The 16,731-nt window shown below is 53.1% G+C and overlaps 1 protein-coding gene across 1 annotated transcript; it reads right to left on the bottom strand.

Moving 5' to 3' along the window:
* Nucleotides 1–1,261: 1,261 nt before the first annotated feature.
* Nucleotides 1,262–16,458, bottom strand: TRIOBP (TRIO and F-actin binding protein). Its single transcript, XM_065400479.1, has 13 exons — nt 16,410–16,458; nt 15,883–15,951; nt 15,415–15,504; nt 13,478–13,587; nt 12,097–12,640; nt 11,208–11,318; nt 6,971–7,118; nt 5,489–5,600; nt 4,738–4,897; nt 4,351–4,464; nt 4,004–4,090; nt 2,839–3,002; nt 1,262–2,000 (listed from the first exon to the last, which is right to left on the bottom strand). The coding sequence occupies exons 1-12, from the start codon at nt 16,434–16,436 to the stop codon at nt 2,841–2,843; spliced, it is 1,734 nt and encodes a 577-aa protein (XP_065256551.1). The 5' UTR covers nt 16,437–16,458; the 3' UTR covers nt 1,262–2,000; nt 2,839–2,840.
* Nucleotides 16,459–16,731: the final 273 nt, after the last annotated feature.

Here is a 16,731-nt window from a genome sequence, read left to right on the forward strand (position 1 = left end):
GGAATCAGTGGGGTAGATCTTCCCCCTCGCTACACTTGTGTGGGGAAAGATATTTATCATTGTCTTCTCAGGCTGGACAGAGGGGGATCCTCTCACTTCCTTGGACAACCAGACTGGGGATTTTTCTGAGGTAGGGGTATGAAATGATCTCCTTCACTCCATCCACGAGCTCAAGGCTAGTGGAGCGGAGCTGCTGGTCAGCATTCCCGCTCTGCATCCAAGCCCTGAGGAAAGCTCTGCATCCAAGCCCGCTCTGTAGGAAAGCCCTGAGCAAGCAGAACCTCCTGCTCACACCAGCAGGGCTCAAGACTCCCAGGCCAGCAGTAAAATATCCTCCCTCTAGGAGACAAATGTAGGTTCAATGGTAGATCTGACTGTGAACGAGAACCATAAGGGAATGTTGGAGGTGACCGCCACTGAATGGTGGAGAGTTGACAGCCCTGATTTGACTACACAGATGCCTGTCAGAGCATTGCATGGGACAATGGCATTTTAGACAGCTCAGGAAAGGGAGGGAGAACTGCACATTCTGGGACATAAGACCATTTCCACGCGTCTCTGTATTCAGGGCCCCCCACAGCTGATCTCCAAGTTCAATTCGTACCTGGTTTTGTTTTTGCAGCCAGCACAGGGGCTGTTCTAGCAGGACCCAGGAGAAATGTCTGCAGGAAAGTGAAAACTGGTTCTTCCATCAGCTGGTGCTAGGGAGCCCAAATCCACCTGGCCCCCTGCCCTCCATACCATCGCTTTCTGGCTGCAGCATTTAAGAAGGCAGGAAGGTAGAGCTGAATGGGTTAAACAGCAAGAAGCAGAGCAATAACTCACACTCACAAAGGGCTTCCTCCATTGAGGCCTGGCTGCCCCTTGGGCCAACTGTGATGCCTGTTCCTGTGTAGCTGTGCTAAGACTTGGGGATGCATGTGGGCACGTGTACAGCACGTTATAGCTTTGAAGCAGGATTTAGATGATATTAAGTAGGTGAGGGGGCCAGCAGCAGAGGAGCAGAGTTGGGCAGGAAGTCAAGTCAACACACACACCCCCAGCAGCTAGCTCACAATCTAGTCACCACCTGCCTGCCAGATTCTAGGTATGCTAGAAGAGAGCCCCACTCCTCAGGCACAATCTGCAACCCAGCCTCCCACTTTGCCAGGTATGGATGGAGGCCCCCCTGCGAAGGTTAAGGCTGCTGTGGAGAGGGACAGTCCTGCTCCAGGAGCACACAACCTCCAATCCAATAATTATAATAGATTCCCCTCGGATAGCTGAAGATTTTATTAAGTTAAACTATTAACTGTGCGGAAGGGCAGCCGCCGCCTTCATTGTTTGGCTCCGGCGGATGCAGCAGTGGCGTGTGCAGAGTCCCCTGGCTCCTCCTCAGGAGTGTGTTAGCAGGAGGCAGGCTCTTCCAAAGCCTCCAGGGGACTGGCCTTGCCCTGGGACAGAGACATGGCCCATGGGGACCGAAACCTCCCTTCAATACAGTCCCCAGAGCGAGAGCACAGTCCCCAACAGCTTGAGCATGCTCTGTCCAACATCTCCGCTTTCAGGGGTCCAGGGGAACGTGTGCAGGACATTGGTTCTCTCGTATGGCTAGCCACTGTCTGTCTCATGGTGCATTGTCCTTCCAGCACATCCAAGCAGGCTGGAGGAGTGGGGAGAAGGCCACTCACGACCCCATAGATGCACCCCACAAGGAGCACTCGAGGCAGGAGCAACAGCTGTGTTTCTTCGGTCTTCAGCTGCTGGTTAAAAGATATTGTAGATTTAAAATATTCCCCACCCACAAAACACAAAAGTGAAGTATCTATAAAATATATCTTTTCACATATAAAATCCTGAAGAAGGTGCACGTAGGAGTCAGTCCAAACGATGTGCTCAGATACGCAGGCGCATGGGATGGGGATTGGTGAAAGACATGGGAGCTGGTTTCCTCGAGGGGGTGTCAATGGATGGGATGCAGCCACCACCTCCCCACAAGTGAGGAATCGAGCAAAACAAACCTAAGGAGGAAATAAGAGTCACGGCAAATGGTTTAAAAGACTTCAGAGTCGCTGAGCCCCAGAACTCTGGGGCTTCCCCAAATCCAGGAGAAGGTCATTTGTACCCCAAGATGCCAGCTAGTGACGCTGCTTGTACTGCAGGCGTGTGGGCCCAGGTCAATTCAGACCCCCTGTTAGGCACGGATAGGTCAGGGACTCCTCCCACATGTGCATTTGGTCCCTCTCTCTGTGCGGCGGCTGTGTAGGCAACACACCCCCGACCACAGGAAGGGTGACAACCACTTAGGTGTTACCACTCCCTCTCCTCACCAAGTTGTTCTCATGCCCCACATCACCCACCAATAAGTGTGAGCAGGGCTCCCCAGTGCTGAGAGGTACCAGCCTCTGCCAGGGAGGCATGAGCAGGAAGAGAAACCACAAAGAGGGGAAAAATTTCCACTGGATTGGATCCAGTGAGCAAACAGGCAATAGCACTCGCTCCTGACTCACAGCTGAGCGGACATGACATAGCAAGCAGAACAGCCCCCCCCCCCAATCTACTCCCCCTCCTCCCGCCCCACTCTTTACAGTGCCCTTGTCAGGAGAGGCCCAGAGCATCTCAGTGCAGGGTGAGTGGGAACAACTCTGGCCTAAACTTAAAGGGCTCGAGCAACAACAGAGCTATGCCTGGGGTCCCACTACAAGGACAGTCCTTCCTCGCTCTAGAGCGCCCCCTGGTACTGGAGGAACTGCAACTCCCTCCTCCCTCTGTGCTCTGGCCCCGTAAGCTGCACTCATCCCTGCTGCGGGCAGGCTCGTGCCAACCCCACAGTGCAGCTTGTGGCCCTTGGCCGCTCACCTCTACTCGCTGATGCTGTTGCGCAGCGTCTCCTTCTCCTGCAGCGCTGCCATGGCCAGGCGTAGGTGCTCCTTCAGCTGCTCGATCTCCCGCTCCGAGCGCAGCTTGATGTTGTTCAGCTCCACATAGACGTCCTGGTACTTCCCTGAGGCAAATCTCTTATCCTGCAGTGGAAGGTGAGGAGTCACCACCCAGCTCCTGGTATTCATCCCAGGGGAGGGCGGCCCCCACCAGAAGGAAAGCCAGGGAGAGCAAGACCTAGGTGTCAATTTGAGCCTCAGCCAGGCAAGCAGTGGGAGCCCAGTAGAGACCCCCACAAGATGGGACAGGCACGGCATCCACAGAGATCAATTCAGACTGGCTGTTCGGAGACAGGTGGAGGGGGACAAGAGGCCGGGCGGCTATAGAGCAACAAGTCATTGCGGACTGGTAGGGCTGGTTTCTGGAAGCTATTCAGCAACAGGTGAATTAAGAGTTGGGGGCTAGAGGAGTAGACAGTTGTCTATAGCCACCAGGAAGAGGGGCCTGTGCAGGAGTGTGTGACTAGGAGCAACAGGAAATTTGCTGGATCTCAGGAAGGTTCCCCTAATGGCAAGAGCCAGTCAGTTCTGAAAGTCTCCTAAGGCAGGAAGTGGTGGAAGCCACCTCGTTTGGGCCATTTAGAACAGAAGCCGACACAGCAATGGCAAATATACTGCATGTAGCGAGCCCACCCTGGCCAGGGGAAGGAGCATTAGGACCCTCAGTAGAGGTCGCCCTTCTCTAATGTCAACACTGTGGTGAGGGAGATGGGGAGAATACCCGTGAGAGGCCTGGACATGGGTGGGCTGACACAGTCAAGTAGGGGGAAGGAAGGCAGACAAATTGAAGTTCTAGCCGGATTTCACGGTTTTTTCCCCCACTTAGAAGGGTTCCCAACACTGGGTGCGTGCATGCCCCCCTTGCTCTGGAGGTTAATGACCAACACTGTCAGGAAACCAATGTGAATCCAATAGAAATAGGAGACCCAAACCACTCCTGCTCAGCATTCATGCTCTGTATGTTTTCCCAGGTCCTTGCTTTCCCCACATCATTTTCCTGCCTCCAACTTAAGTGAGTCTTTACATCCCTCCCCTCAATAAAACGAGCCCCCGGGAAGGAGAGAACAGCTCCCAGGAAATGGTACCTTTTGCATCATCTGGAGCTCGTCCTTAAGACACTGAACTTCTTTCTTCAGGTACCGGAGTTCATTCTCCTTCACTCGAAGCAGTACCTGTGAAGGAGGAGGAGAAGAGAGACTCCAGGGACCAAGCTGAGAGATTATGGCATCAGTGCAGGGCAGAAGGGGATGTTGGAGGGGGTGGGGAAGGAAGAGCCAGGAGCACGAGGCCAGGAAGTGCTGCAGATCTAGAGCTAGACGCAGTGGCACAGCTGAGCGGGGGAAGCTTGCGTAGCAACTTCCTGCACTGCAGCTTGTGCCATGCCTGCTGCCGAAGCAGATCAGCAGCACACCCCACCAGCAGGCCTCTTTACCTCGAGCTCACAGGAGCTCCTCTCGCCGTTGTGCAAGGCCCCATCCCCTGTGCCCTGCGAGGTGATGAAAGTCCGTAACCTCTGGATCTCTTCCGACAGGCATGTCTGCAGCTCCTGCAGACCAGAGTGGAGTCATCAGGGGAGTGCGCATGCACCCACAAACCAGAGCCCGCAGGCAGATGAGAGCCAGCCAGGCCCATACTGCTCCCTCCTCAGATGCTCTCCCCCTCCCCCAACCCCAGCTTAAAGGGCCCCCATCTCCTACTTCTCTTTGGACAGCACAGCTCATTTGTTAAGGGATTTCTGGCTCCAGAGGGAATGTGCCCCCTGGGATCTTCCAGCCTGCCATGCAGAAGGCTCAGCTCTCTGGGCAAGCGGGTCTCTTGCCTGGTTCTGCCGGAGCAGCTCCTTCCCCTCCTGCTGGCAGCGCTGCAGCATCTGCTCCCGCTCTTCTGCTTTCTCTGTGAGGTCACCGATTTCCAGGCACTTCTGGGAGTACTGCTCGGAGAGAACCTGCAGCTCCCGCTTCAGAGAGTCCACGTCCAGCCTGCCACAGCCACTCAGAACATTACTTCAGAGAAACGGGATGCCCCCATCCCCCTCCCAGGGCCCACTCTCGCACCAACACCACTCTCTACCCCGGCTATGGACACCACTTGCTGCCCCTGCCCACACTCACATGGCCGTCACCCACGGCCACCACTGTTACTCTGAAGGGTCCCCTCCCCTGGGCAGCTGGTAATCAGAGGAGGGGAACCCACTGAAGGTGAGAGAGGAAAGAAGCAAAGAATCTAATGGGAGAAAGCAGGGAGCACAGTAGCCTATTCAGGTCTAGTGGAGAGGGGATATCCTGCTCTCACCTGCACGGTTAGCATCTCAAGCCATTGCATCCCCCCCACCCTTCCCTGGAAACAGCACTAGGAGGCAGGCTAGAAGCTAATGCTGGCTCTCTGGAAGGCAGAGAGGGATGGAATATAAAAATCCACCCTTCAGCCCAATGTTGAAGGGAATGGCACCCCTCCAACTTGCCCCACTGGGCGAGAGCTACCTAAAAGTGACCTAGCAAGCACGGAACCTGGCCTGGGCAGCAGCCACATGGAGGGAACAGGGCAGAAGGGACCATGCAGAGACTCCTTACTGGTGCTGTCTCCGGAGGGCCTCCGAGCCTGACCCACTCTGCTGGAAACTGCGTGTCCTGCCCAGCTCCCTATTTAGCTCCTCCTTGTGCACCTTCTTCAGCGCTTCGATTGCTAGGGAGGAGGAGAAAAGGAGACGTGGAGTTAAGTGTCCCGAGAGACTCGGCCGCTCTCCAGCTTGGCAGAGGGGGGCGGTGGGAACTGAACAAAGGAGTTCCTGAGGACTCCCCCCTCCCATCTACCAGAAACGGCTCAGAATTTTCCTCTTCCTCCACTCTGTCCTGGGCATCTTCCCCGGGGCTAACTCCTACCATGCCAAGCCACAGCAGGCAGCCCCAAGCACTGCTCATGGGCGACGATACAGTCTGAAGCTTCCTGCTGCAGCGTCCGTGCAGAGACTCCCCTCTCTTAGCTGTGGTAAGGCCAATTCCCAACATACACACAGGTGGTGGGGAAGAAAGGGGCTTCCGGGTCAGGTCTTGCTTGTTAAAAATGGAATCCCATCTCATACCCAGGAGACGGGGATGAAGGGCACAGGGAGAGAAGTCCAGTATGCATGGGGCACTCAGCCACATGGGCATCTATTTGGCCAACAACAGGGCGGGGGGGGGGGGGGAAAGGAGACAGACAATCTTGCCAGCCTCAGCCAGCAGAGCTGCTTGCTCACCACCTCCCTTATCCAAGGAGGAGGTATGGGGAGGGGTTTTTCCAGTCTTACTTCTGAGCCCATAAAGGGAGGGCAGCTGCCTATGACCCTATTTATACAGAGATAGCTAGCAGCATGGGGCTATATACACAGCACAGGCTCCTTGGAGTTTCAGGGCCAAGGAGGCCGCAGAGAACACGACAGACGAGGGCAGATAGTTGCAGTGTGTTCGACCCACCCATCTTTTCAAAGAAATCTTGTTAGCTCAGATTTGGATCTCAGCCAGCAACCATCCCACTGCACAGCCTAAAGGGGAACAACTGCTACAGTGACGCAGAGGCCCCAGCCAAGATCAGGGCCCCGTTGTGCTAGGTGCTATACATACACAGAGAGAGCCCCTGCCTCAAAGAGGTTATAAAGGTCAGGGGAGGACCAAAACCTGGGAGGGAAAGTGACTTGCCCAAGGTCACCGGCAAAGCTGGGATTAGAATCCAAGTCTCCTGATTCTCAGAGCAATGTCTTAGCGCCTGGACCACACTGCTTCCCTGCAGCACCACTGCCCGACCTTGTGCTTTACAGACATGGCCTAGCCCAGAGAGGCTGCCACCCACTGAGGCCAGCAGGAGCAGAGGGTGCTGAGCTCCTTGGAGGCTCACCGTTCTGGGACGCACCTTAGCTTAGAGAGAGACCCAAGAGATATTCCAGGGAAGGGAGCACTGGGGGATTCCAGGGGAGGTGGCGAGTGGACTCCCAGGAAAGTTTGAAAGAGGAGAAAGGGGACAAGGGGCAGCAGGCAGCCATCTCCCCAACCTCTAGGTGCTTGGGTTCTTGCTCCTACCTGCAGCTGTGGCCACAGCCTCCTCAGCCAGGAGCCGCTCCTTCTCCTGCCGCAGCCACTCCAGCTCCCGCTGATGGTGCCGCTGGAGCTCGGTCATGACCTGCTGGTGAAGAGATTCCATCTCTGCCAAGCTGCGCTCACATGCCTCCTGTCACGCAGAAGAGGGGAGAAAGAAAAACAGGTGAAGGGGAGTGGGACCAAGACACAGAGAGATGCTGTAAGATACCGTACGACTGGACTGGCATTTGCTGTGCACTACAGGACACCCAGGCCCACCACCAACATTGAATCAGAGAGGGGAGGTGAATACCCTCAAGAGGGAGGAAAGTGTCTTATTAAGAAGATAAAGATGTTAAATAAGGCGTTTCATCCTTAGATCTCAAAGTGCTTGACTAAAGTATCATCCCCCATTTCTCATATGGGGAAACTGAGGCACCCACTGGGAAGTGACTTGCCCAAGGTCACCCAGCACATCAGTGGCAGAGAAGGGAATAGCGCCTAGGTCTCCCGAGTTTCAGTCCAGTGCTCTATGCACTAAGCCACACTGCCTGATGCAGCAAAGTGCCTGGCTTTATGACAGGGATAAAGAAACATTCCCCTAAGTATTGAAAGCTGAGCTGCCTCTTAAGGAAAATGAAACCAATCGCAACCTCCCTTCAATGCAGCCATGTGCTGTTAAAGGCCCTCCCCAAAGAGAGTGGATTCGCAAAGCAGATTAGCAGACATTCATAATATGATCTTCTGTCTTTTACAAGTCTGATGCGCAGGGGGACTTAACACCACAGACTTTAAAATATCCTCACTGGCACTGGCGTTGGCACTCACGGAAATTAAGTTCATGCCTCTGAGCTACTGTTCCAGGCTCTCTACAAATTCAAGCAGAGTCGCTGCACCAGTGAAGCATGGTCATTTTTTAAGGTCTCCTTTTAAACCGTAACTAGAGAATTTAATTTAGAAGAGTCCTTCAGAGTCTCAGCTGATAGTCAAGAGGCCAGCCGGCTTCTCCTCCATAGTCCTTCGCCTGCCGCCCCCTCCACTCCCTAAACCCAAAGGAGCACACCCCACACTTTGGGAAATGCTGCTCACACTAAGATAGAGCGCTGCATCCTGGGACCTGTAGTCTGCAGCTGGTACTAGAGCAAGGGCAGCTGCTCTTTGATCCACTTTGAGTTAATGCAACCCAGACTCCAGGCAAATCATCAACATGATCCTCAGTGGGGCAAAACATGGGTGCCCTGTGATTTGCCCAGAAATTGGCTATCAAACGTTGACAGGTTAATGGGAGGGAGACAGAAAGCCATCCTTTAGGGGAGGGGCAGTTTGGACTTCGAAGTTACAAAATCTCATATCAAGGGCTGATGAGGGAAGTTGATTAGATGCTATTTTTACCATGTGAACTGTGGCTTGTAATATTTATCAAGCTCACAGGGCTGCTTCTAACCTGCTGTATTAGTTGCCCCACACTGTGGCAGGTATAACAGATCAGTTGCAATAATCCAGCAACATGGAGATCTTGTCTTTTCAGCTGCTAATAGAGAAGGTACGTGACTGGGTCACTTCAATGGGATTTTCCCTTTTACTTTACATGAGTAACTGGCATCACATTAGCATGGTAAAATTAGGGTCAGATTCTGAGCAGCACTCCATGAGTTCTGGCTCTGGTTCTGTTCAATATCTTCATTAATGAATTAGATAATGGCAGAGAGAGTAAACTTATAAAGATTGCGGATGATACCAAACTGGGAGGGGTTGCAAGTGTTTTGGAGGATAGGATTAAATTCCAAAATGATCTGGAGAAATGGTCTGAAGTAAATAGGATGAAATTCAAGAAGGACAAATGCAAAATACTCCACTTAGGAAGGAACAGTCAGTTCCCCACATAGAAAATGGGAAAGGACTGCCTAGGAAGGAGTACTGCGGAAAGGGATCTGGGGGTCATAGTGGAACACAAGGAAAATATGAGTCAAGAGTGTAATGCTGTTGCAAAAAAAAGCCAACATTCTCAGAAGTATTAGTAGGAGTGTCGTAAGCAAGACACGAGAAGTAATTCTTCCGCTCTGCGCTGATTAGGCCTCAGCTGGAGTATTGTGTTCAGTTCTGGGCACCACATTTCAGGAGAGATTTGGACAAATTGGAGAGAGTCCAGAGAAGAGCAACAAAAAGGATTAAAGGTCTAGAAAACATGAGGGAAGATTGAAAAAAAAAAAAAATGGGTTTGTTTAGTCTGGAAAAGAGAAGACAGAGGGGACACGATAACAGTTTTCAAGTACATAAAGGGTTGTTACAAGGAGGAGGAAGAAAAATTGTTCTCGTTAACCTCTGAGCACATTGCTGCTTGTCATATCCTTAAATTGCAGCAAGGGCAGTTTAGGTTGGACACCAGGAAAAACTTCCTAACTGTCGGGGTAGTTAAGCACTGGAATAAATTGCCTAGGGAGGTTGTGGAATCTCCATCTTGGGAGATTAAGAGCAGGTTAGACAAACACCTGTCAGGGATGGGCTAGATCAGGGGTAGGCAACCTATGGCACGTGTGCCGAAGGCAGCACGTGAGCGGATTTTCAGTGGCACTCACATTGCCCGGGTCCTGGCCAACGGTCCAATGGGTTCTGCATTTTAACTTCATTTAAAATGAAGCTTCTTAAACATTTTAAAAACCTTATTTACTTTACACACAACAATAGTTTAGTTATATATTACAGACTTATAGAAAGAGACCTTCTAAAAACGTTAAAATGTATTAGTGGCACACGAAACCTTAAATTAGAGTGAATAAATGAAGACACGGCACACCACTTCTAAAAGGTTGCCGACCCCTGGGCTAGATAATACTTAGTTCTGATAGGAGTGCAGGGGACTGGACTAGACCTCTTGAGGTCCCTTGCAGTCCTATGATTCTATGCCCCTTAATGCCCACTGACATCAATGAGAGGTTCAGCGCCTTGCAGGATTAGGCCATTACTGCCTTTTCTTCCACTGAATGGGCTCTGCTCATAACCACAGAGATCAAAAGGTGGAGTGCAATCAACTCAGTGCGTCATGATTTTTTTGTGATTTGAGGCAACTCAATTGGTTGCACCACCAGGATTATCTCCAAGGACCCGTTAACTCCAGTCGGGAAGTGTGTTGCATAAGACTTGACTGCTTTACATAAGCAATCCCTGTTCCTGAGCTGGCTGACCTCGATTACAAGAGCCTGCTGATGGGCTCCTGGTGGCACGTGGCTGATGAGTGGCCCACCGGGTTTTAGTCTTGGCTATAGCCTGACATTTGGTTCATGTCCAAATAAAACCAAAGACAGTTACAGCTCAGAATGGAGAGACATTCATGTGTTTGAAGCAAACCACCCTCTATTTAAAGAGACTGAAGATCTGTCTACACTACCGTGAAGCAGGACCCTGCTACAACATGGTGCCTCCTGGCCCAGGTGAAATGCAGGGCAGTCTCCTAACTTAAAATGGGACCAAGCTAGATTTGAGCAGAGTCCTAAACCTGTGTTCTCCATGGCTTTCATGATGTAACCATGCCCCAAACTACACACAAGAACAGCCATCCTGGGTCAGACCAAAGGTCCATCTTGCCCGGTATCCTGTCTTCTGACAATGGCCAATGCCAGGTGCCCCAAAGGGAATGAACAGACAGGTTATCATCAAGTGATCCATCCCCTGCTGCCCATTCCCAGCTTCTGGCAAACAGAGGCTAGGGACACCATCCCTGCCCATCCTGGCTAATGGCCATTGATGGACCTATCCTCCATGAACTTATCTGTAATGTGCCATCATCAGCTTGTTTCCTCCTATGGAAATCCTAATACACATTAACTTCCCTTCTCTCCCAGCGAAGGGGCTCAGGACCGAGGAGACAGGTGGATGACAGAGCCAAGCCCATCTCCCCAGCGTTAATGGGCGTTCTGGTGGGCGAGTCCCAACCCTCCAAGCAACAGAACCCTGCTTCAGTGGTAAGGGACAGCTCCATCAGATCCCACCCCATCCTTTGCATGCATACTTGGGCACCTGCCCCTTTAAGGACTGGCAGTGCCCATCAGCCACTATATAGTTAACATTGATTGCAGCTGGGCTCACTTTGGATTGCCATGGCAATGCTAATCAATGAAATGCACACTCTGGCAGTGCAGCCAGGGTAGGTGTGAATCTCCCACCTTTCCCCCGACCCTTGTTGGGATTGGAGTAGACTCAAAGGCAAAGTGGGATTTCTGGCCCACTGCCAACTGACCCTCACCTGGGAGATGAATCCCTGGGGCATGTGGCCATCTCCATGGGATTTTCCTGTGTCACGAAGGCTCTCTCCCCGGGCACGCCAGGACTCCAGCTGTGCCCTCAGGGACTGGACCTGCGCCAGGAAACCAGAACGACATTGACTCAGCCATGAGGAACAGCTCCGATTTGGAATGAGCAAGCTGTATCTCAGCCAGACGAACCTCAGCCAGGGGTTTGGGGGTGAGGGACGATCAAAGGGGACACTGGGCACCACAGCCAGTGTCCTTTATCCAGGGAAAGGGGTGGTCACCCAATGGGACAAACCCAGTGAAAGAGGCCCCAGCACATGAGCAGTGGAAAGAAGTGAGGAAGAGACCCCTCCCCACCTCAAGACACACTAGGTGTAAGCCATGCTCTCCTCTGAAGGCAGAAAGGCTGGCAGTGTCTGGCGTAAGGGGTTCACGGCCATCCCCATCCCCACGGAACTAGTGACACGCTCAATGCTGCCAGGGCTAAGTTCGTCAGGTTAAACCCCAGTTATGAAGGGCCGGACAAGAGGTTTGGGTGTCCCCAGTGAAAATAGGCTCAACTCCAGTTAAGTCAATGGCATTTCACCAGTTTGTATTAAGGCTGAATTTGGCCTGGGATCTCTGATATACGGACAAGCTGCTTCTCAAAGCACGGGTCTATGAACCTGCTATGCAAGTGAGAGTTCTCCTGACCCAGAGGTGGCAAATGGTGCTGCTTTCCGTGCCCATGGAAGGCCGGCAGTGGGAGTAGACGGTGTAACAAGGGCTTCCTGTGTCCCCAGCACTTTGGCCTAACCTCCTGCTGAGCCCCTAGGAATAAGGGGAGTCCCTCTCCCAACGTGGGAAGGAGGAAATGGGGCCCCAAAGACAGATGGCTCCTACCTCTTTCTCCAGCGCCTCCCTCGTGTCTCCATGGCCCCCCTTGCTCTGGTTCAGCAGCGCAGTCAGAGGAAGGCGCTTAGTCTCCTTCAGGGGCAGCCGTTCCAGCTCCAGCCATTTCTTCTCAATCTCTTCACTCAGCCGACTGCGCTGGTCCTCTGACAGGGCGGGCCCCAGCAGCTCCTGCTCACATGCTTTCCAGCAGAGGGCCCCTGCTGGGCCGTCGCCCTGCAGGACCCCGGTGTCAGGAGCCTCAAACCACTTCCGCCTCTCCTCAGAGCGGAGGGCTAGGTCCCGTTCCAGGTCCTCGTGCTTGGTGACTCGGTCAGAGATTCCCCTCAAACTGCCTCTCGTCCGCTGCGGGGACCCCTGATTCAAGGGGGACAGCTCCACGTAGTCAAAGGTGTGGCGCGGCCCGTCCACCTTCCGGTTACTGCCCTTGGAAATAACCTCCGACCCCAAGCCCGGCCACTGCTCCTCTGACCTTAGGGAGCCTTTCTGGGGGACGCAGCTGCGGAAGGAGTTTTCCTTATTGCAATCAGATAGCCTGAAAATCAGAGCACGAAGGCATGAGAGAGAGACGCGGCCGCTGGGAGTCACGCAGGCAGGCATTGTGCAAACAGCCCACGCATACTCCTGCCAATGCACCACAAGCCTAGCCTGCAGCCACACCCCTTGCTATTCCAGTCCTAGGAACCTCCAGAGCACAGCCAGCCTGTCACGCCAAACGTCCCAGTGGCTTTGCAATGGGAACAGACTTCCTGTAGGGTGGGGAGAACCAGGCCCAGCTCCAGGGACACACATTTTGATCTGAGCTTGAGCTCTCGTCTCTAGAACAGAGCCCACCAGCTGTGTGCTCTAGTGCCACTCCTTGCCCTAGTGGGACTCTGCCCTGCTCCCCTTTTGCATGCAAAGAGAAAGGCAAATCCAGTCTTGGTGTTGTCGGTTTCTTTCAGACTCTCTTGTGCTGACATGCACTTGGTCTGGCAACTGGTGGTGAGATGATTGGAGGAAAAGGGTGGGACACTGCAAAGCAGCCAGCCATCACCCCTGGACTCTTCAAAGGATCCTGGGAGACGTTCTCTGCCCTTGGGTCACCCAGCAGGACCCTGAGTACAAAGCCCCAGAGAGCTTCCTCCCACACTCACCCGCTGACACGGTAAGACTCGATACCCCCATGATACCCTCACGAGTATCACTGCTGCAAGCAAGCATGACTGGCAAAGCATCTTCTCCCATGTGAAGGTGGGAGGGGAGGATGAGGAGACTTCTCCCGTCCCAGAAAGGATTGCCTGCTTGTGGCCAAGGTGCTGACACAGAAAGTGGTCCAAGCCATGGGTGGGGTGGGGGTGGGGGGATACCACACATTCCCAGACATACGTACTTTGTGACATCCGGTGCACTGACCGGGCGCACGTTCTTCCTCAGCGCCTCAATCCAGTTTCGCCGGATCCCCGAGGTCATTGCTGACAGGGTGAAGGTGGCGTCCTTCGTCTGAAAGGGAGACACCAAAGGGAGCTCAGCCCACAATGTGCAGCGATACCCTCTCCGCTGCCACAGCGCAGGATAGCAGGCTACAGCCTGGGATTGAGGCAACACCCCACTCGCTCGCCAGACTGCAGGGCGCGCCTTCGATAGAGCAGAGTCGGAGGACAGCCACCAGCAGGGTCTTAACAGTCCCTCTCTGCTCTCCTGTCACATCAACAAAAGACAGGCCCTCAAAAGGCATAAGCGGAGGTTAATTCAATCACTTGGGCACTGCTAGACAGGTGCCAGTTAACAGGTCAGCTTCCAAGACATCCTCCTCCCCTATGAAAGAACTCTCGGCTCCTCTGTCTCTGTTAAGGTCATGTGTGTCCATCTGTGCTCCCGGGGCGCTGGGGAGATAGGTCCCCTGGGTGGAGTACAACTTAAGAACAGCCGTACTGGGTCAGACCCAAGGTCCATCTAGCCCAGTATCCTGTCTACCGACTGTGACCAATGCCAGGTGCCCCAGAGGGAATGAACAGAACAGGTAATCGTTGAGTGATCCATCCTGTTGCCCATTCCCAGCTTCTGGCAAACAGAGGCTAGGGACATAATCTGCCCATCCTGGCTAATAGCCATTGATGGACCTAACCTCCATGAACTTATCTAGTTCTTTTTTGAACCCTGTTATAGTCTTGGCCTTCACAACATCTTCTGGCAAAGAGTTCACAGGTTGACTGTGCGTTGTGTGAAGAAATACTGCCTTTTGTTTTGTTTGTTCTCGCTATTGGGGTTTGCTCTCTCTTGTCTAAGACAGATTTTACATGCAAGGTGAAAAAACCTTTGGGGTTTGCCTGTCAGCACAACAGTGAGCCTATGCCTAGACTCCCTCCCCCTCCTCGCCCATGAGATACCATTCCATCTGCTCCCGGCCATCCCTACAGAACACTGGGCTGAGTCAGCTGTTAGGCTAAATTCCCTTGTCGTCATTTCATCACCAGGGAAGGTCAGCTGGAACTCCCAGCATGACTCCATCCACCCTCACCCTGCAATATATCCCCCTCCTGCACCGATGTAGTGCCTTCTAATCCCAAGCATCCTACATCACTTCAGAACCAAGTCCCCCCCCACCCCCCCGCCACAGCTCAATTCCTCTGCACAGAAATGAATGACTAGTATTGCAGCAGCTCCTAGAGGCCCTGGCCCCATTGTGCCCGGTGCTGTACAGAGAACAAGATAGATTGTAAGATCTTCAGGGCAGGGACTAAGTACATTATGAGATACAACAGGTGGATCAAACAGATAGATATGGGGATGGGGGAGAATACAAGGTAACAGAGAGGATTACAATCAGTGGAATAAGCAGCTGGTGTGCTGTGACATCCATCACAATAGAGGCAAGTTGATACTATTGGTAGCAGGTGTACTGCACACGGCAACAATACCCAGCAGTTCTTCAGGGCAGAAAGGGAATGAATAAGAATTCCATCTCCATACAGTTTCAGTGGGATAGCTGAAGGAGGCAAAAATCTAGTCATCCAAGTTGGAATTAGCCTAGGTCTCTTGGATTAACACTCTGCTCTTGCCAGAATTGCCATGGGATCAAGGCCCACAAGCACTCAGGGTCCTGGCTGGCCAGCTCATCTGAAAAGGACACACACAGTAGTAGCACAGCAGCTCCTTGCATCCTCCTGGAGGACTGTGTTCGTTAGAGAGGGGTGAGCATTAGCCGCTTCCTGCGGACCTGGGTATCCTTCGAGGTCTCCCATACAAGAATTGACCAGCCCTGACTCTGCTTAGCTCGCAAGCTCCAACAGGAGCCCAGCACAAGTTTGCATGGCTGCAGGTACTCACGTGTATCTGGAAGCCATAGTTGCGTTGCACGGCATATTCCGTCACTTCTGTGCAGGAGCGCAGGTCAATCTCACCATCCAGCTCATCAGCCTGAAACAAACCCCAGACCACCAGTGAGTCCCCGAGCAAACTTCATGCCATCTCCCCAATGCCGCCTGTATCCCAGTTGGAAGCATGAGATTCTCTGCACTTCACATTCAATCTATGCCCACTCAGAGCATCTGTCCCATCCTTGCTGGAGCTGAGGTCCCACATTCTAGTCATTCATTTTCTTGATGCCTTTTCAGACCCAGGCACTGGAGTGGTTGCAGCTAAGCTATATAATAAGCCCCGCCACCTTTGCAGTCCCCTTCCTGGAGGGGAGCGTGCTTTGCTCCTGGTGGAAGGGCACAAGGCAGCTCCAGGATCCCACCACCACACCACCCCAAGCAAAGAACACAGAGGTCAAAGTGCACTCCCCATGCTTACCTCCTCAGCGTTGGAGTCCCTGTAATATCTCAGGCTCGAGTCCGTCAGCACAAACCAGTGTTTCTTCCACTGCGGACAGAACAGTGAAGGGGAGGGGAAGGGAAGGGAACAGGAGAGATGGGGGAAATGAACAGACTAGATTACCGAGGAAACGTGTTGGAACAGGGAAGGGTATTCTGCTTACTGACCCTCTTGCCCAGAGAGCAGCTTCCAAGTCCAACTGTCTCCTTCCTCCTCCAAAGATACCTCCCCCCACCCTCTTTCTATCAATCAGCTGGGACTGGGGCAGTGAGAGGAGTCTGATGGAAGTGTGTGATGGCAACTGGACTGCACACAGCAAATTAGGCACCTGAGCCAGAGAACCTCCTTGGCAGAGTTCAGCCGCAATGGGGAGAGTCTAAATCAGCAGCTCACCTCCACCTTCCCCAGCAAGGGACACAGCCACAATGTAGAAGGCAAGCCTCTGTGTACACAGGACTGGGGAGGAGAGAGACCTCTGGGTGTCACGCACCCACCATCCATCTTACCTCTCCCGGCTCATCCAGTATGGACATCCATCCCTTCTTGAAATTGAGGAGATCCGGCTGGAGAGAGACGGACAGAGCAGGGGGTTAACAACTGGGCTGGGACTGAGACTCGGCAGAGTTTGGTGGTCAGGAATGACACGGATTCTACAACTCCAGGTCTAGCAGTGACTGGAAATGGAGCCCCACGGTACAATGTGAGCAAGCAAGGACAGTCCAGCATCCCGCCCTCCAAACCCACATGGATTTAGGACCAAGTAGCAGAAGGGATGGGTCCTCACACAGGGACAGGAGGAAGCCTGGTAAGGAGGGGTTGAAGAAGTAA

Source organism: Emys orbicularis, chromosome 1, assembly GCF_028017835.1.
Source record: "Emys orbicularis isolate rEmyOrb1 chromosome 1, rEmyOrb1.hap1, whole genome shotgun sequence".
NCBI classification, from domain to species: Eukaryota; Metazoa; Chordata; order Testudines; family Emydidae; genus Emys; species Emys orbicularis.

Coding starts and splice junctions, on each gene's coding strand:
- TRIOBP (XM_065400479.1), bottom strand. CDS start 16,436: ATGTCCATACTGGATGAGCCGGGAGAG. Junction 4,091..4,350: donor GGAGCTCCTGTGAGCTCGAG/GTAAAGAGGCCT, acceptor CCTCCTTCACAG/GTACTGCTTCGAGTGAAGGA. Junction 3,003..4,003: donor AGCTCCAGATGATGCAAAAG/GTACCATTTCCT, acceptor CTTCCACTGCAG/GATAAGAGATTTGCCTCAGG.